At 31.3% G+C, this 20,994-nt stretch overlaps 1 protein-coding gene across 3 annotated transcripts; it reads left to right on the forward strand.

Annotated features, from left to right (window-relative positions):
- Positions 1 to 13,417: 13,417 nt before the first annotated feature.
- Positions 13,418 to 20,994, forward strand: LOC125849298 (uncharacterized). 3 transcript variants are annotated; one of them, XM_049529361.1, is made up of 12 exons: positions 13,418 to 13,602; positions 15,099 to 16,018; positions 16,058 to 17,011; positions 17,088 to 17,177; positions 17,335 to 17,799; positions 18,128 to 18,224; positions 18,318 to 18,482; positions 19,761 to 19,987; positions 20,097 to 20,187; positions 20,275 to 20,327; positions 20,407 to 20,500; positions 20,589 to 20,994. In XM_049529361.1, the coding sequence occupies exons 1-11, from the start codon at positions 13,476 to 13,478 to the stop codon at positions 20,482 to 20,484; spliced, it is 3,267 nt and encodes a 1,088-aa protein (XP_049385318.1). In that variant the 5' UTR covers positions 13,418 to 13,475; the 3' UTR covers positions 20,485 to 20,500; positions 20,589 to 20,994. The 3 variants fall into 3 exon arrangements, with proteins under 3 accessions (XP_049385318.1, XP_049385316.1, XP_049385317.1); XM_049529359.1 differs by having other exon boundaries at positions 15,099 to 17,011; XM_049529360.1 differs by having other exon boundaries at positions 15,099 to 17,011; positions 19,764 to 19,987.

Raw genomic sequence — 20,994 nt, forward strand, 5'->3', positions numbered from 1 at the left:
GTTAGACTGAATAGTTTGAAGCCAAATTAAGCTTCTATATGTTCTGTTTAAAGTTGAATATGAACCATTCTTTATTTCATTGCTCAACTCTGAACGAAGAGATGCACATTTTTGAGGACTAATCAAGTGGTAAATGTATTGTTTTCCACTAGATTCTTTATTTTAGTTCTATATTCTTATTCCATCAAATATATATTTTACTCTTCATATGTCACATTTTTAGTAGAATCATAAAAGCACATCAATCAAACTTTACTAGATATAAAAATAAAAAATATATACATTTCCTCTTCAAAATTTCTCTTTTTACTTTTTTCTAATACTTTGAAAAGTATACTTTAAAATTAGACCTTTTTCTCATACAAATTTTCTCTCTAGATACTTTATAGGGAAAGGGTTCTGAAAAATACTTTAACTTTGGCCGAAATTGTTGTTACGATATCAAACTTTATAGAGGACCTTTTATCCCTCTGCACTATTTAATAGTGTATTTTAAAGGTATATATGTGGTCACGTGGACACATTACTATTTATAATGATGAAATATTTATGATGTCTACATTGGCGCATAAATACCATTAAAATACACTATTAAATAGTGCAGGGGTAAAAGGTCCTTTCCAAAGTTCGATATTGTTACAGCAATTTCGATCAAAGTTCGAATATATTTCAACCTTTTTCCTTACTTTATAATATTCAAAATACTTCTACGACAAAATTTATACATAAAAATCTATAAACAAATTAGGTATCCATTTTTAAATCAAATTTGAATTATATATATATTACAACTTCAATCTTATTACTATGTATATAGCTAAGGACAATTGAATTAGTTTAATTTATATTGTCGTAATTCAACAAATATTTACTTAAAAAATAATAATCACAATTATTTAAATTTTACTACTCATCATGAATTTTGATTGTTCCCAAAAGGAAAACGGGAAGTTATGACACTTTCTAATTCTTCTTGAGCGAGCATATTATTCACATGTTTTTCTTTTATAATATTAGTAGGGAATCAACTCGCGCTTCGCGCGATCGATAAAAATTTCATATTTAAAATTTTATTATATATATTTTTCTTTTTAAATGTTGAAATAACATAATATAACTTCTGAAATCTAAAATGAGTTGTTAGTTTATTTTTTGAAATATAATCTAAACACAATTTATAATTTAATTCATAAGTATTTTGCAAAACTTCTAAATTTTTAAAAGCAAAACTAAAATGAACAAAGAATTACAAAGAAGGAATGGAAATGTAAACAAAGAAAATGCGTAACATTTATTAAGTTGATGGAAGGCTTCCAAAAAATTAAATATAAAATTATATATAATTCTTCATTCAGGTTTCATAGACAACAACATTAATATTTTTTTAAATGTATTTCTTTTGAAAAGATATATATAAAAATAGATATTCTTATCATTAATATGAAAAATGGTCGGAGTAAATCAATATTATTTATATGGTCATGTAAGTATGTAACTACTATTATGCATAATGACTGCTATGATAAATGTCATTAAAAGTAAAAAAATTCATATTTTAATATATTAAATTCAATGTAACTTGTTTTTTAAATATTAATAATTATTATTTTGTTGCTTATTTTTCAATACCAATAAATATTGCATTGATTTCTATATTTTTCTAATAAAAATGTGATATGAGAAAGTAAAAAAAAAAATATGGGATGACATTTTTATGCAATATTTATATTTTAATTCTAATATAGGAAAATTTTCAAAAATATGAAGAAAAAAAAAGATTATATTAATAATATAAGAAATTTAAAAACTCTTAAAAGAAGATTAATGAAAGAAAATTATAGCATTGATTAAAGGAATTAAATGTCCTTTTTAATTCGAAGATCATTCTTTCCTTTTTCTCCTCATTTAAAAAATTTCTTAAGTAATACTATTTCTTACTATTTGGTTAATTTTTTTTATTATTTTATATCAATTTCGGAAATTATGAAACAAATCAAGATTATATGGAACAATTGATATGAAATAAAAATAATAATAATACATATAATTGGCAACTGACGATTTTTCACGATATGACATTTACTTTGATGAAAATCATAAATATATTAATCAAAGATTCATCACAGAAGCAAAGAAATGTTCACAATATTTGATACATGTTCAACAAAATGAAGAAGGAAGCTTAATTATCTTGGAATCTTCACGAAGAGAGAAAAAATTTATAAGTGAATATATATATATATATATATATATATATATAATTGTTAATAATCAGTGTTGAAACTTATGTATTGGATGGTTGGTATCTGTTAATATTGTATGGTTAATTTAAACTTATGTTTGTTTTAATTTGAATGCACTTAACAACCATAATTGTAATATAATAACTATTTTAATGATCGGATATGAGGGGAAGAGATATTATGGGAATTCTAAATAAAAATTTGGAAAAATATTTAAATTATTATCCAATCAATATTAATATTCAAAATTATTACGTGATTTCTCCCCTTATTTAAGATGCACAAATTTATTTAAAGAGAAAAAAGAGAGAAGAAAATGATAATAGATTCAAGAGGTACTTAGGGAAATAAAATAAATAAGGAAAATGCATTTTTTATGTGATTATCATCCAATATAAAATAATAATTTAAATGCAATTTTACACCATAATTGTATGATAACTGTTTTAATGGTTGGAAAATGATTAAATTATCATTCAAATATTGATATCCTCTGTTATTATGTGAATTCTTCCCTTATTTAAGACTCATAATTATATAAGAAATTTATTAGTGGTATATTTAGATGATTTTATTTAGAGAAAAGTGGCAAAAGAGGCATTTCTAAGGAAACAAAATAAATTACAATAATAAAGAAATTATATTATTTTTGTTTGAAGGAAGATGAGAGAGAGAGGGAGAATAAGAGAGATAGACTTGAAGAAATGGAATAAATGCCAATAATTAATGAGGAAATAAATATGATTTTGTACAAGTTTTTTGGTAATTTTCTTTTTAAAAAAATATCAATATTTTGAAAAGAAAAAAAGATAAATAATAATAATAATAAAAGATAAATAATGATACTGCTAAATGAAACATGTCATCTTACTTTTTTTTTTAATTATAAGAAATGATCTAAAAAAATTTTTAAAAAAAAGTGACTGAAGGAAATAATACAAGTAACATTAATGATGAGATTGAGAAATGGTAGGAAAATCAATTAATAACATTGATGATGATAAAAATTAAATATGATTATCTTAAATATAAAATTGTAAGGTAAGATTTTGAATTTTTAAAATTAAGAAAAATGTTACAAAAACACTATAGAAAAGAAAATAATGAATATATTATTTATAGTTTAAAATATTGCACCAGCAATTAGTAGTATCTATATTTTCTTTTATAGCTAATTTGAAATACCCTATAATAGTTCTTTTGTTGCTTTTTTTAAAAAGAAGAAGAAGTTAATTATATGAATAAATTAGAGCAATGATAAATTCAATAATAATTGGCTTATCCACTATATCTAACACACACATAAAAAATAAAATAAAATAAAATACTTCTTTTAAGGTGAAATCATATATATATATATATATATTCTTTATTGTAACTAATATTTACACGCTATGTTGTCCCCAATACTTTCATACAGCATCCTAATAATCTAAATATTGGATATATTCTATGTTTATATCGGATTTATTATAATAATTTCTGGGATAAATTAATGAAGAAGGATCCCATGACTAAATCATTATATGGCCAAGAATTATTGGACTCTATTTCTCAAAAAATCCTAGATTATGGTACTATTCCTCACAAAGGAATAATTGCTGACAACTCCGTCAAACATATTGCCAAAAGAATTTCCATTCAAGATGGAAATAAAGAAGAAATGATAAAGGAGTATTTGGATGAAATTAGGAGGAATCTACTCCTCAATATCACCCACTATGAAAAATCAGACACTTCGATGAGAAGTGAAATAAGTGATGATATCGCAGATGATGCTCAAGAGGCCCAGCCTTGTGAATCGGCGAAATCCATGACAGAAGATATGTTGTCTAAAGCAGAAGGTTTACTTAGGGAGTTGAAAAAGAAAGACAAGATAACCACTATTGATTAACAGTAGATACACTGTTAAACCACAGTAGAAAAATCGTTACTGTACATTTGGGATCCATTGATAAGGGACCCATGGTCACTGTAAATCACTGTAGATCGGTCATTGTAGATCACTGTAGATAGATTCCTTTTTCTGCTATAAATAAGGTCTTTTGTAGTTGGAAGGAAGGCGTCGGGAAAAACACTCTCTCTTCATTAAAGTTTTTTTAAAGTTATTTGTTTCTCTTAGTTTGTAAAGTTCTCGGTTTGCCGGAGGTTCGTCGGAAGTAAATAAAGTTGTTGATATTTCTTATCGGCCCTGTTGGCCATTGTTACAAGGTAATTTAATTTTCTTCTTTTAATTTTAAATCTTTTTATATCTCTGATCTGGAAGCTGTGACTATGTCCGGCTACAAATTTATATCTATGTTGGATAACTAACTTCTCTTTTATATAGACCATGAACGGATCTAAGCTTTATTTAAGTATAGAAGAATTTTAGTATGGCTTCTCGACTTGGTTCTGAGATTGAGGTACAGTCAGATCTAGTACTACTTTTATTGGCTTTGTCTTTATGACTTTGTCTGATGAGCCGTGGTTTTTAGCCCGAAATTGAGTTTGATAAGTAGGGCGCTTGATACCCGGTTAGAACTATCAGACACATGGGCTCAATAAAAGTATTTATATTCACTTTGATAGTTTTTATATTCACTTTCGGAATAGTTCATTTGTTTAACAAATCAAGGTTTTGAGGTATATCTACCTCTTCTAACCGAGTACTTTTAATATCTTCTTGATCCATAAAAGATAGAATATATCTATGCCGAAATTCTTCACATCAATTATATATATACCATGAAAGTTCCTAGGTTCTGATACCAACGATACATGACGTTTTAATAGAGGAAAGAGATTGGAATCAAACTAACACTTCTTATAGTGGAAGTGAGATTTATGAAAGAAATAATGCCAACATTAATTCCGGCTCTTTTCAAATCACAAAATAATTTTCCCTTATTCTCCTCCTAATTTGATAAGAATTTCATAAATAAATTGATTTTATTTCTTCAAATAATTCCTCCTTATTCTTCTCCTCCTAATTTGATATGAATTTCATAAATAGGTTGATTCTTTCTTGAAATAATCTTCTTGTCCTTTGAACAATCTTCACTCATATAAATTTCTTAGCCAACTAATTTTTTTTCCCAAACACATATCTCTTTGTAGGAAGAATTCTAGTCCAATATTCTTTCAAAAAGTCTTTTATTTTGAGGAGATATTGTTATTGCATGACCTTTCTTCTTACAATAATGTAGTCACTCTCTTTTTTCGTTTTGGATAGAGTAGAATTGTGTATTAATGTGATCAATCACTCTAATATATACAAAGTTAGACGAAATCTGTTGAAATTATGAATTGTTCACGAGTCATGTCGATGACACCGACACACATATAATATCAAATCTACAAAGTTTACTGTTGAAAGAAGTATATATACAACTTGATTTTCGGATATTGATTGACGTGAAGAAGAAGAAGAGGAGGCAAAGTTAAGAAGTATATTGTTATTGTTGTTATTGTTTATGGATGCTGAAATCTTTTTATAGTCAAAATATAACAGTTGTGAAAAATGAAAAGCTTTTAGTCTTTTCAGTTTTCATTTACTTAAATGTATTTTAATATAATTAATGTTTTAAATGGTGTGATTAATTGGACAGTGCATTTAAACACTTTCAGTTTTTTCAAAATATAAATAAAAAATAGAAAACAAATATAAAATGCCAAAAAAGGAGATAAAAGATAAAAAGGAATGCTGGTCATAGAGAGGTGCCACATCAGATTGTCTATATTCAGCTTTACATATATATATATATATATATATATAGATTATTATTATATTGAAATTAATCTATATTAAGTTGTCTGCTTGATTTCTTTCTTTAACTTTTCATATTTAATTTGTTTTAGCTTCAAATTTCTTCATCTTCACACCAATTTAATCCTACAAATAAAATATACTATTAAGCATAATCCATAAAATTCATCCTCAAAAAGGACAAATATAAATACTAAATGTGAGGCAAATAATGATTAAAAATATGTATTTTAACCTCACATCACTAAGTCCCATTACAAAAATATCAAATAAGAAGACATACAATAAAACTTAGAGAAATATTGAAAAAACACTCCTAAACTCGGTGATGTGAGTTATTAGTTTTATTATTGAACTAGTAAACTTAGCTGCGCTATGTGCGGTGTCTTTTTAATCTTCAATTCCAAATAAATTAGATGATAACTTTTAGCACTTTGATGTGTAACTTCAACATGATTCATGGATTTGATGTTATCCAAAAATAAAAAATTCTTAAATTATGACCATCTAATACCTATTCTTTAATAATTGCATCTAGCTTCCTAGGTATTTAAATAAAATATTTGATAATGTAAATAAATAAATAAAGAAGATGTATATACACATACCTCTGAATCTCTCATTCAATATATTAAACAATCAAGAATATTAATAAAGAAAAATTAAGGCCACAACACATCTAAAGCTCAAATAAAAGAGGTTTAATATATTACCACATCATCTATGATAACCACTCTTGATCCCTTTTAATTTGGGTTAATAAAAGAAAATTGTTAAATTGCAATAGACAAAAAAAATGCGGTTAAATTTATTGAGCGTCATGCTTATTGTGAATTTAGATACTACAATTCCAATTTTTTATACTGGTCATGCATTTGAATTCAATTTAGACACTAACATTTTTATTATTAACAAAAGATTCAAAGAGTAATTTCATTTGAAATGTAAAATTGAAATAAAATAATATAAATTTCATCTCTTTTTTTTTTTAGAAATCACTATGAAAATTTGCAGTTGTTATAAATAGGTGCATTATATACATATGAAGATGCCAAATCAACACCCGATCATTTTCCTATGAAAGAGAAAACATCATTCTTTCTTATTGGCATTAGGAAAAAGTCTATTTTTTTTAATCTCATAGATACATACAAATAAAAGTATGTAAATAATGTTATTTATAAATATTTAAATAAGTAAAATATAAACTTCAATTACCATATTAAAAATATATTATGGTTGAAATGTGGAGAAAATCTTGTCATATACAAACGTTAAACAAAACAGCAAGACATTTTTTAGTTTCTCATTTTTTCTCACAATTGGTCATGTATTAGAAGAATTTTTGTGCTCTTGTTATGGCAAGTGTATTCTTAATCAATTTCAACTCCTGTTATTATTCATCACAAATTAAAATTTTCTTAACCTATTGGAGAGATTATATCAAGACCAACATTTACAGATCTCACCTCTAATAAATTAAATTTTCATTTAATACAATAAGAAAAAAAGAATAACACAATCTATATACTACTATATTTAATCATAGATGAGATCTTTATGAAATTTTTACAATTTTACAGTATAGACGATTTGTAACGACCCGTTTGATCGTTTTGAGTACTAGAGCTTTTTATTGCATAAAAGTCTCTTCCGATAGATTTTAAATGGGTATTTTGAACAATTCGTAGCTACAATTATAGAACTAATGGGATAGTTTAAATAAATTAGTTTAGTTGGTGGTTAAAAAAATAACATTAAAATTAATAGTGAACCACTTTTACCGCTTTTATAAGTAGCTTCATATAATAATTAGGGTTTACTAATTTTGAGTGGTTAATTAAAAGAAAAGAGGGCTTGACGGTTGGGGACAAGCGGTAATGGAGAAGGTCGATTCAGGTAACCTAATTTACGCTTTCAATTTGATTTACATATAATTATCTCTTGGTGGCTGTATAATTAAAGCTTGGTGAATAGATAACAATTAAAAACTATTTTATAATTAAGATTGGATAATAGATAGTAGCGTTAGGTTGGGTTGGAGGTGAAACTGTTAGGCAAGAATTTATATTATTATTATTATAATGTTAGAGGTAAGAGAATTGAGGTGTTGCATTCATATATGTGTATATTATATTTTAATGGAAAGTAACTAACTAATTACATGATTGTGGTTGATATATTTTGGACAGAAATAGTGGATTGACAATGTAACTAAGGGAATCTTTGTATAAGGAATTAATGATGCTATTGATTAGAATAATGATGACTTAAGAAGGGATAGAAAGGATGAATTGCTAATCGAAAAAGTCATGCATATAATTTCGTCTTCGCTCCTCTTGTTGTTTCTGTTGGAAATTCCAAATTCCTCTTTTGATCATAATTACTAATGAATACAATCACCTTCAATTAGCCATCATAAGCAATATGAGATGTTGTAGGTACGGCCTGTGTGTTGGGTTGAAGTTTGATCGTAAGATATCATATAATAAATCAAGTTTTGATATATTGAGATAGGTCATTAAACATTAGGTGTATCGAATTATTTAAATTTCATTAAAGATATATTAATGAGAGGAATTAAGACTTACCCATAGGTTTGAACTTTAGGAAATTGATTATAGAATTAGGTAAGTTTTTGGGTCTAGGCTAGACATAGAATAATAAGAGTGTTTATAGACTCGTTAACTTACAAATTATGCATATATATTTGATAGATTGGAAAGGTTCGGAGGCATTGAGGAAAGGAAAAGTATTGGAGAAGTAACTTGTTTGACTTTAGTTCTTTGGTGGAGGTAGGTTATGCTTTATTCTATTTCAATAGTTAGACTCTTAATAGTGATTGATATGTATTGAGTGATATTGTGAAGTTCTCTATGTACTTGATTGTGTGGTTTTGTGTGGTTTGGTTGTATGATTTGTGACTGGTCTAAAATCCTAAGACCGTGAATTTATAATTTGAAATCCCTCTCTATCGAAGCGATGCCTTGAATAAAAAAGGCTTGATAAAATAAATTAATGATATTATAGGATCGGAGTGTCATGTTCTGACACGATATAATTGGATCGGAGTGTCACATTCTGACACAGTATAATTGGATCGGAGTGTCACGTTTCGACACGGTATAATTAGATCGGAGTGTCACATTCTAACACAGTATAATTGGATTGGAGTGTCATATTCCGACACGGTAACATTAAAGGAAAAAAACTATTGAATTAACTTAATGTACTCAATCTCAAAGAACTCAATTCCCAAATTAGTTTGGTTTGGAGGCATGAGTCCTCATGTGTGCTCTTGATATTACTGACTGATTACGTACTTACTTTAGTGTTGTTGATACTGGTTCATGTGTTTGTTGCTTGCCACCTGCTAAATGTCATAGTTGACTTTATACTATTATTCATTACATACTAGTTTCTATTTTGGGTTGGCCGATGATATCTACTCGGTACATGTTGCCTTGTACCGAGCCCTACTTGTGTTTTCTTTGTTTTATTTTTGTGGAGTGCAGCGAGTGTATCAGTGACTTCGACTCACCCTCAGCTCTAGCCAGTCTCTAGCACATCAGGTTCCAGGGTGAGCTATTCATTCCAGCTCGTATTGGATTATCTTGGTCATGGCATGATGTCCTTAGTTTTCGGACATAAACTATTTTATTCATTTATTTTGGTGTCTTTAATACTCTTAGACTTAGTATTTGAAGATTAAATGTCCTTGATGTGATGACTTTCATGTTTTGGGATAAGGTGTAATAGACTTTAGAGGTTGATTTGATTGGTTACTTTAACAAGTTTTGAGCTTCCGCATTTTATTGTTATTCGAAGTTGAATTATTGATATATGTTGGGGTTTAAGTTCCTTGGTTCGCCCACTTAGGAGGTTAAGTGTGGATGCCACTCACGACTCGTTTTGGGTCGTGACACGATTCTAATGCTAATACTATTTACAAAAAATCAAAGTTATTTTTTTTTCTAATTTTGTTTGCTTGATTTAATTGAGCAAAATTTCATTAAAAACAAAAAGTAGAGAAGAAAATTTTTCTTATTTCACGTCAATCAAATGTTCATTCTTCCTTCTTAAAATTCTTTTGCAAAATATTTGTTCTTCTTGTAGGTTTGTTAAATTCCGGAAACTTATCCTTGATCATCTTTTCTATCACTCCAATAGCAATTATTACCTTTTCTGTAGAAAAAAATACACAAAATTAAATTGATAGAAGTGAGATGAAGTGTTTAGATAATGAAAATAAGTGTTGAGATAATAAAAAAACTTCAAATGAACCAAAAAAAACAAAAATAGTAAATAAATTAAATACAAATCAGTATATGTTAGAAGGAAAAATTGAAAGAAAAGAAAATGAAAACAGTAGTGTCTACCTTGAAATGTTTACTCGAACAAACAAACATAAACGTGATGTTTATATATTTTTCAATGTTCATTAATGACATAACCTTTGGAAATAGAAGAGAAAGGGAGGAAAAGACAATTAAGAGAATTAATGACAAATTAGAAACGACAAAAGCACTAAAGGAAAATAACATTAAATATTATGTAACAGCCATACAAATTAATCCTCATAATAAGTAATTAACTGAAATTAATATATGCAGCCGTTTATGGTTCTTCAAATACCAGGAATATAGTGAATTTTAATCAGAAAAATAATTTTAAAAGCAAAAAAAATTGACAAAAAAATATAAATACTAATTCTGGTTAGAGAGAGGTGCCACCTCAGCTCTTCTATATCCAGAGTTATTATTATATATAGATTTGGTAAATTACCGGTGCATCGCACGAGATTGAATGATCATTTGGTAATATTCATATTTTCAATACATACACTATATTGTCAAGAATATTTTATCTTCGGGCAAAACGTTCCTCAAAAATCTTAAAGTGCTATATTTTTTAAATTTTATTTTTGTTATACAAAAAATTATGAGTCATAGAGAGATTTTAAGTATAAGAAAAAAGTCTATGAAAATCTCAAAGGAAATAGTTTGTCAAAAGTAACGAAATTTTCTAAATTCCAAGAAGTCATAAAGAACAACATTATATGTTAAAGAAGAGACAAAAAAGTATCGAACAACAACACTCCGAAGTAAAGTGAGACATCATGTCCATACAAGAAACATAATTAACTAAATTCAAATAGAGGACCTTCTGCTCCTTTCTCATGAACCTCCATCAATCTCTTTTTTATTATATGTTGAAAATGACCCTAAAATTGTTAGTATCATAAAGGTTTTTCCTCATTATCTCAGAATAGTCATTACTAATGATTAGGTTTCATATCATCGGCCTTAACGTATATGGAATTGAACCAAAGTTATTGTTATGGTTATAGTATGCAGTTACAAAGAATTAATGCAATGATCAACCACGCAGTAGGTGACATCTGAAGGGAACCGTTCATAACTGAATATTCTAAACCAAAATTTTGATACATAATATATTAAAATCTCACAGCATAAATTGTGAGCACTTGAACTCACAAATATCCACAAATTATAATAAAGACGACGTTACTTTTTCTAACAATCAAGAAGAAAAAGGCATGTTGCTAAACATATTTTCAAAAAGATAGTCTGTCGGGCTGTATCTAAGTTTACAGTTCACAAATTTAATTGAAAGAAGCCAAAGAAAGAGTTATACTACAACAAAAATGATCTTTAACGATAATTAATAGCTTAATTGCCACTAAATATGTATTTTCAGAGGCACTACGTACTCTCTATAAATGTTCCTAAAGTCTATAGAGACATTCCATCTAATGAAAATTAATAAATGTCGGTAAAGGTTCTAGCACTTTTCATTAATATACATATTTTTGCCAAAAAAATTATTTTTGTTATAATGTATTTTGGGCATCTGTTAATTTCAAGAAAACGTGATCTCTTATTATGCCCAAAAAGAAGAAAGGAAGAAATATGAAAAATTAGTCAACTTGCAATAAAAGAAGTGGACTAATTGTCTTTATACTAATATTCTAGGAATAGTGCAATGGCATACAAAATATTTGTACCTAAGATAAAACAATCAAAATAATATACTAATTGTGGCAAGTAAGAGAATAACATGTTTGGTTCTTTTAACAAACTTCACCATTGATTTCGTATTAGTTATCAAATATTTGTGTTGTGTGCTATCAAATATAACATATCCCACAAGCAATTGTCCCAAAAAGTATATGAAGAAACCCGTAGAAAGGGACAAAAGACAAGATCAATTTTCAATCATCCTTACTGAAATTGTTAACATAATTAGGAAAAAAGTCACCAAAATAGCAAAAAGAAATTGCAATAGTTACATGAATTTCTATGATCTTCATGAAATAGGAAGGAGAAAACTTTGAGAAAAGAAACACACTTCATAAGAAACTTAATTAGTGTATTTGAATTCGACTCCCCTATAGCGGGAAAAATCTACAAATAATAATGGCAGAAATAAAAGTTTGTTTCCTAAAGAACCAAATGTAATGAATTCAACCATTCAAGTAGTTGTGGACTGAGTGGTGCAAAAGTATTAATGTCACATTGCAATTGAAATTAATTTTCTTTGTTTATTCTTTCTTCTTTTGGTGCCTTGAAATTAAGTGTTGGGTTTTAAAAGGTGTAAATAAAAAATGAAGAGCTGTGACTTTTGTGAAAAATTATGACTTTTATGAAAAATTATGACTTCTGTGAAAAGTTATGACTTTTATAAAAAGTTGTGACTTTTGTAAAAAGTTGTGACTTTTATAAAGGATAAATAAAAATTTTGATTTGTGAGGGCGCCACATAGTCGGATCCGCTGTTGTAAATAGGCACAATGTTTATGAAGAGCGGCAAGAGTGGTAAAACAATGAACGGGAGAAGCGATTGTTGAAGGCTGATGTGGCGTTCTTATTGCAGAGGGGAAGGGCAATGTTGGAAATAAATAAATAAATAAGAAGAGAATCCTTGCTTCTGGTGGTGCCACGTCACCGGGTTGAGGATTCTCTTATTTATATATATATATATATATATGATATGATTAGACCTTTGCATATTTTTTTGCCTTTCTACCAATTTAATTCTAGAAAAAAGAATAAATCACAGTTTTTTAAGACCAAAAAAAATTTGAAAAATAAACAAATCAAATCAAATAATTATAAAAGTCAAATTAATTTTCATTCGGTTCCAATTTAAATTCTTGATAAATCAAAATAAAAAAATCGAGCCAAACTTTTTAAAATGCCTGCCCTAATGAGTACAAAATAGTAAATTGATAATAAGTAATAACCAAACAAAGCATTTCGTTATTTATTTGGCAAAAAACATATTTAATAAAGCAGATAGTACTAGAAAAAAAAAAAACAATTTCATTCAGAAAATAAATAAATAAGTAGTATTTGTGTGAGGGTATTCGTGTCATCTTCCATTGCCTCCGCGTTGCATTATCGACTCTACAAAACTTCATTTTTATTTTCCGTTTCCAACTTTTAATCGAATCAATCAATTATGAGAACTCGAAGTGCCGAAAAGAGGTCTGCCGGAATAAATCAAACCCCGCCGGCCGAGCCGAAGCGTACGCCGCCATCTAGGGCTAAGCAAACTAGGAACGTTGGATCCAAAAGCTCACCTGCCGGTACTCAAAAAGTTCTCTTTTTTATTTGTTTTATGTTATTTTATTGTTTTAGGGGAGGGATTATGTTAGTCTCGCAATAAAATGTGAAATTTTAGGGAAAAATTGATACTTGATTGATGTGTATCTGAACTTGTTCTATGTTGAGTTCATTTTGCTTATTTGCCCCCTTTCTGCTGTATGTTTTGGGATATCTATTGGTCTTTTTTTTTAATTGGGAGTTAGGGGAAGGGAAAATGGGGAGGGGATTACAAGGTGGGGGAATGGAACCCCTCACGGACAAGGTGAAGTTGAAAGCTAGTAGCTAACCAACTGAGCTACTAAGATTCATCCTTTATTGTCCGTTCTATTGATTCAATAAGCAATTTTTTGTTGTGTGTGAGTGTGGGGTGCACAGATATAGAAAAGTTAATATAGCTTGCCTGTTGCAAGCTTCATTGCAATAAAATGTGAAATTTTAGGGAAAAATTGATACTTGATTGATGTATATCTGAAGTCGTTCTTTGTCGAGTCTGCATGTTGTTTCATTTTTCTCATTTCCCCATTTCTGCTGTATCGTTATGCTTCAAAGGGAATGGTGGATTAGATTTTGGGAGATCCATAGGATTTTTGTTGGTCCTTTTCTTTAATTGCGGCTTAGGGGAAGGGGGAATGGGGACCAAGATCCTCCTTTATTGGCCGTTCTATTACTTCAACAAGCATTTTTTTGGGTGGTGTGTGGGTGGGGTGCACAGATATAGAAAAGTTAATAGCTTGCCTGTTGCCATCTTCATTGCAAAAGTTCAAAGATGATTTTGTTAGTTCCAAGTGTCAACCTTTTTTTCATTTATTTATCTTTAGATGGAGGTAATGGCTTGCTAAGATTACAATATATCAAATTCCAGTTTTTTGCCTTTTCGACTTTACAAACTGTACCTGATTGAACATTACAGCGGCTTAGAGGGTGTTTTGGTGAACTTATAGAATTGGTCAAACTAGCTTTCTAACTTATTTAAGCCTTTGGTACAAAGTGCTTATAAGCTAAAATCAACTAATGATTTTCCAGCTTGTAAGCAATTTTAGTTGACTGAATATTTTATCCCTATGTCTTCTAAAATTCTTAAAATAATTCTCTTTCACTCCATCATTCGTTCTTCCCCTTGTACTGATACTTTTTGATTTATGATTTTTGTGACTTATTAGTCATTGTAACAGAAAAATTGCTTATCAACACTTTTTTCACGAAATACATCAATTGCTTATTATTAGTTTCGGTGCTTCTACCCGAACACATAACTGCTTGTTTATAACATTAGTTTCAGCACTTAATGCTTATCAGCTACTTCCAATCACCAAACCAAATGAGCTTTTAACCTCCTATATATGCTGATGAAAGCATGCAAACTATCTATTTAATTGTCTTTGGTGTGGGGGTTAGAGTCTGTTAGATACATGATTAGTTATCATGTTCTCTATTTACCCAAAGAATGTTATCATGTTCTCTATATTTTTTCATGCAGCTGAAGAAGCAAAGGCTTCAGATGCAGATGGAGCTGTTCAATCAACACCAGTAGCAAAATCCGCTTCAGGTAGGAAAACTACTCGAAGGGCTGTGAAGAAGGTGGTAAAGAAAAGTCCTGCTTCTTCTAAAACTACCTCGGATAAAACACTTATATCAGAAGATGCTGGAATGGCAATGCTCGAAGATCCTGTTGAAGAGAAGGATGCGAAGGACTCAAAGGAAGATCATGGCAATGAGAAAGATGCAGCCGGATCAACGGAATGTGTCGAGGAGGGAGATACAGAGGACCCGAAGGAAGATCATGTGAAGGAGGAAGATGCACAGGAATCTATCAAGGAGGGAGATACAGAGGACACAGAGGAAGTTGATGTCAAGGAGGAAGATGCAGAGGACCCAAAGGAAGATCCTGTCAAGGAGAAAGATCTACAGGATCCCAAGGAAGACGCTGCGAAGGAGAAAGGTGCAGAGGACCTTAAGGAAGATATTGTCAAGGAGAAAGTTGCGGAGGAATCAGAAGAAAATGCTATAAAGGAGAAAGATGCAGAGGAGTCAAAGGAAGATCTTGTCATGGGGGAAGCTGCAGAGGACTCAAAGGAATATCATGTGAAGGAGAAAGATGCAGAGGACTTAAAGGAAGATATTGGTGAGGAGGAAGATGCAGAGAACTCAAAAGAAAATGCTATAAAGGAGAAAGATGCTGAGTCAAAGGAAGATCTTGTCATGGGGGAAGCTGCAGAGGACTCAAAGGAATATCCTATGGAGGAGGAAGATGCAGAGGGTTCAAAGGAAGATGTTGCGAAGGAAAAAGATAGAGAGGAGTTGAAGGAAGATCTTGTCAGGGAAGCAGATGCAGAGGAGTCGAAGGAATATCTTATGAAGGAGAAAAACGCAGAGGACTCAAAGGAAAGTGCTGTCATGGTGGAAGATGCAGAGGACTCAAAGGAAGATCCTGCAAAGGAGGAAGATGCAGAGGACTTGAAGGAAAATCCTGTCATGGGGGAAGATGCAGAGGATTCAAAGGAAGATCCTGTTAAGGAGAAGGATGCAGGACCAACACCCATGTATGAGCCAAAAAAAGAAATTGAAGAATCTTCAAATAATTTAGTGTCCACAGCTAAAGATGTTGGTGATTCTGTGGCGGAAGATCAAAATGGAAACAAGGAGGAACATGCAGGTGATGCACAGGGGGAACCAGCTCTAAATACTTTAATGTCTCAAGATGAAGTAACTATTGTCTATGATGTGAGATTGTCAGAAAAAATTGGCCATGATGTGAGAACTTCAGAAAATCAGGGACCTGCTGTTACATATGTCAAATCTCAGGAGCCTATTATTGAGGATATGAAATCTTCAAACAGTCAGGAACTTATTACTACAGAACTGAAATCTCAGGAGGGTGAAGGATCTAATAAAGGAAAAGAAGGACTGGAGTTGAGGGGAGAAAATGACGATGGTTCAACTCCTACAGGGGATAATGTAAATGCACAGTGTGCAGAAGATAGAATGGAGGAAGATACAGATAGGAAGATGAAAGGAAAGGATATTTCTCTTGACGAAGCTGGTGAAGATAAAATAGAGGCTTTTACTGATCAAGAAAATAGTGAAGAATTTGTGGAAGATGATGTGCCTGAGCACTGTGAAGAAGCCGAAACGTTGGAAGATGAGCGTGCTCAATTGAATGCTCTTGCAAAGGAACGAAAGAAGAGGAGGGAGCTGGAAGTATTTGTTGGTGGGTTAGACCGTGATGCTGTGGAGGAGGATCTGAAAAGGGTGTTCCAGCATGTGGGGGAGGTTATTGATGTTCGAATGCACAGAGAGCTGTCAACAAACAAGAATAAGGGATATGCCTTCGTGAAGTTTGCAACTAAGGAGCAAGTTAGCCGTGCTTTGGCTGAAATGAGAAATCCAGTTGTATGATTTTTTTCCAATTCATGTTTGAATACATTTGGAATTGCACTATTAGTCTAATTTATCCTTTTGACACCAGATACGAGGAAAGCGATGTGGAACTTCTCCAAGTGAGGACAATGACACCTTATTCTTAGGAAATATTTGCAACACATGGACAAAGGAAGCCGTAAGTGATATAACCAATCTCTGCTGAATCTTGTTTCTGGATAACTCTGTTTAACTTCAACAGTGCAGGAATTTGATTCTGCAAGATTGTTAATATTCAATGTACACAAATGGGTTATTAAGTATCTCTAGTTAACTATGATATGTGGTTATGACAGGTGAGGCAAAAGCTGAAAGATTATGGTGTAGAAAGTGTTGAAAACATTAATTTGGTGGCCGATCCGAAACGTGAAGGTTTGAGTCGTGGTTTTGCGTTTCTTGAGTTCTCTTGTCACACTGATGCCATGACGGCATACAAAAGACTTCAAAGGCCTGATGTTGTTTTTGGTCACTCTGAGAGGACTGCCAAAATAGCTTTTGCTGAACCTTTACGCGATCCAGATCCAGAGGTAATGGCTCAAGTGAAGTCAGTATTTATTGATGGACTCCCTCCTTATTGGAATGAAGAACGCGTCCGTGAGAAATTCAAATGTTTTGGGGAGATCACAAGAATTACGCTAGCCAGGAATATATCAACAGCAAAGCGGAAGGATTTTGGATTTGTTGATTTCGACACACATGAAGCTGCTGTTTCTTGCGTTGAGGGCGTTAATAACACAGAGCTGGGTGATGGAAATTTGAAGGTATTCTTGACTTTTATGTTGTTTGTCAGTGTTTTGCTGGCTGATGTCATACTTTATAGCTTCAGAATATACAGAATGCTTCCAGTTTGTGTATGTGGCTGAACTTCTATACATATAACCCTAATGGGTTTTCTTACTAACATATATTTTGCTCTTGAGTGGATGGTGGTCCTTGTAGAAGAGCTATAAGCTGATGTGGGACTGTTGCTATTCAGTTGTGTGTGTATTGGTTAAACATGCAAAAACCTTCCTCCTCACATAAGCAATGATTTTGATGTTATGTCTTTACTGGATTGGTGAATTCTCACAGTTTTGTTATGTTACTTAGGCAAAAGTGCGAGCCAGGCTTTCAAATCCCCAACCAAAAACTCAGGCTGTGAAAGGTGGAATATCTGGAGGGTTCCGAATTAGCCGTGGTCCCATGGGTAACTCTATCAAATTCTATATTTCTTTATAAGCTGCTCAAGAAATTTTCCTTTGTGCATGACCTAACTGCAATATGTACCTTGCTTTTTTAGGAAGGGGCCTTCCGCGAGGAGGACATACTCTTGGTAGAGCTAATTTTCCGCGTGGTAGGGGCTTTCACCCTCGTGGACCTGGTCATGGTGGTAGAATGGGCTTCACTGAACATGAGTTTGGTAGCCCTTATCCTCCTTTCCGTGGACGGTCAAACTTTGGACGAGGTAATGAAAATAACTAACTTTGTTCATCTTCATTAAAAATGAAATTTGCAAACTTTATACCTCTTTCTCCTTATCCTCTGTCTCTCTCTCCCATTTATGTTGACTGGTCTTTGGGCACACACTTTGCGCGTGTACCACATATTAATGAGTACAGAATTAAATGAGTCACAGAAAGATTATTACACACTATATTTGAGTTATAAAATAAAATATCAAAGAAAAAAGTACAAGTTCCTGAAAGTAAGAAATGTTGATACTATTAAAGTATCTGAATAAAGGAAGAAACCTGCCCCCGCAGAAGTCCTCAAATGCCTACTATAATTTCCGGCTTTCCCCTGAATGTCTTATTGTAATTTATGACTCTGCCTCCAATTACCAAAGTTATTGATTATCATCTTACTTTTTCTTTGGGATTTATTAGCAGAATATACTTGATATGAAGAAATTAAATTATGAGGTTGTAGTGCCATTGCTTCTTTGGTGTCACGCAATTCCTTATTATTGCAGCTTTTGGTGAGAGAGACTCTTATGCCTGGACTATACATATGTAAAAATAATTTGATAGCCAGTTTCGCTATCTCTAGATGTCTTCAATATTCAAATCACCATAATTTTATACATCCAACAACAACAGCATACCCAGTATAATCCCACAAGTGAGGCATAATTAATTTACATTCAAATTACCATAATCTTACATTTTGTACTCTCGATCAAATATATATTTATGAGTTAAAAATCTTATCTAAAAGTTTTCTAAAAGATCTAACAAGTCAAAGTTGAAATTTGAGATGATGTGATATGTTATTTTGTGAAATTTGAAGTTAACTTGGAAAAACATACAGGTATTGGATACATCCTCCAGAATAAATTCTCTAAACATTAATTAATAAGCACTTGAATATTTCAAGACTAATTTCTTATTTACATTTTGTTATATTACATTTTTGTAAATGTTATAGAAGTAGTTTAATTGAAGGGCAAAAAGGTAACTCAACTTTATGTGGGCATTTTGGTCTTCCAACTTTTTACTTTTGTTTCCTACTTTTATAATAATAATAATATGTTTAATGTATGTTACCTGCATAGACTAGATCAAATTCTCTGTCTTCTGATGTGGTTGACTTTAAGATAATTGTAGATCTCAGTAACCTATCTGCTTTAGCTCTTCCCATCCATTTTCCAAGTACATCACACTTTCCCCTTTTCATGTCTCCTTCCTATTTTGACTTATATATTCCACAAAATAGATCTCAGTAACATATCTTACTAATTTAGCAGGTGGGAGGTGGAATTTTAGTGGTGCTCATCCAGTAACTAGTGAGGGTCCAATGTTTGTTGATAGAATGAGGCATGGAGATAGAGGTCACGCAGATGATGCCTTCTTTAGGAGACAACAATTTCCTATTGAAGGAAATAACCAGCCATCCATGGATAGGCACATTGAGGACCGTTTCGGTTATGATAATACTGACCATGGGTTAAAGAGGCCCTTTTCCATGACAGTAAGTTACATGAATTTTCTCTGTTGCTCCTTCCCCTGTTACCATCTTAGGTCAAAGAGCATTAGATGACTGACTGTAATAGATTACAATTGATCCTTCTACTCTGTAGGTCCCGAATCCGGATTACTTGGGTCCTAGCAGACGTCCTCGGTTTGATCATCCAGATTCTGCAAGTTCTCTTCAAGGGGATCGTTATAGAAGTATGGGGTTTATCTGCAGTTTTTTTTGTTAAGCTGCTTGTTTGTTAGATCAATTATTATTTATGTATTTACTCTCTTCTATGTTAGATAATGTTCCTCCCGGTGGTGATCAATACTCACGTGGTTATTATGGCTCTGATGTGAGTATGATGTTTCACTTTATCTTTCTTATTGTTATTCAACCCTAGTTGTGATATTTCTTTCTATGTAATCTTGCAGTATGGGAGAGGCCAACATCCATCTTTCTATGGAGGTGGTCATCCACATGGGCGTGGATATGGTCGTGGTTATTATTAGTCTTGATGAGCATTCGGTAATTTGGATAATCGGATGCTTTATTCATACTCATCTTACCTCATATTGTTAGTCTGATTGACTTTTCTGTTACAAAACTATTTCAGGTGTCTTCAAATGGTAGAATGTTCTTCTTGACGATGGAATGAGATTTTTGTGGTGCCGTATAAAAAGGAAAGAGAAGCCGTCTTTTAACTTATTTCCTATGCATTTAATGTTTATCTCTCTTTTTGTTTCCCCCCGCTGTAATGTTTCGCTTTCGGCTGTCCAAAGTTCCATCTTTCTTAGTTTAGATTGTGCCTGTTTTGGGGGCATCAATCCGGACATGGTATTATGTCTGTTAGATGGAGTTGGACTAGTAACAATCTCCTTCTGCTCTAGATAGAAACAGTGTTATGGGGTAGTGGATATGACTATTAAGATAAGGCAACTTTCGTACAAGCGTTCATTTTTGCTGGAATAGTTATATGTGTTGAGATCTTCATTGTGAAAGATTTATTTTTGGGTGTCTTA

Source organism: Solanum stenotomum, chromosome 12 (assembly GCF_019186545.1).
Source record: "Solanum stenotomum isolate F172 chromosome 12, ASM1918654v1, whole genome shotgun sequence".
In the NCBI taxonomy this organism is placed as follows: Eukaryota; Viridiplantae; Streptophyta; class Magnoliopsida; order Solanales; family Solanaceae; genus Solanum; species Solanum stenotomum.

Bases quoted from the DNA above. Each gene is read 5' to 3' on its own strand.
- LOC125849298 (XM_049529359.1), top strand. From the start codon at position 13,476: ATGAGAACTCGAAGTGCCGAAAAGAGGTCTGCCGGAATAAATCAAACC. The intron at 17,178-17,334 runs GTAAGTGATATA...TGGTTATGACAG, and splicing joins ACACATGGACAAAGGAAGCC to GTGAGGCAAAAGCTGAAAGA. The intron at 17,800-18,127 runs GTATTCTTGACT...TATGTTACTTAG, and splicing joins TGGGTGATGGAAATTTGAAG to GCAAAAGTGCGAGCCAGGCT.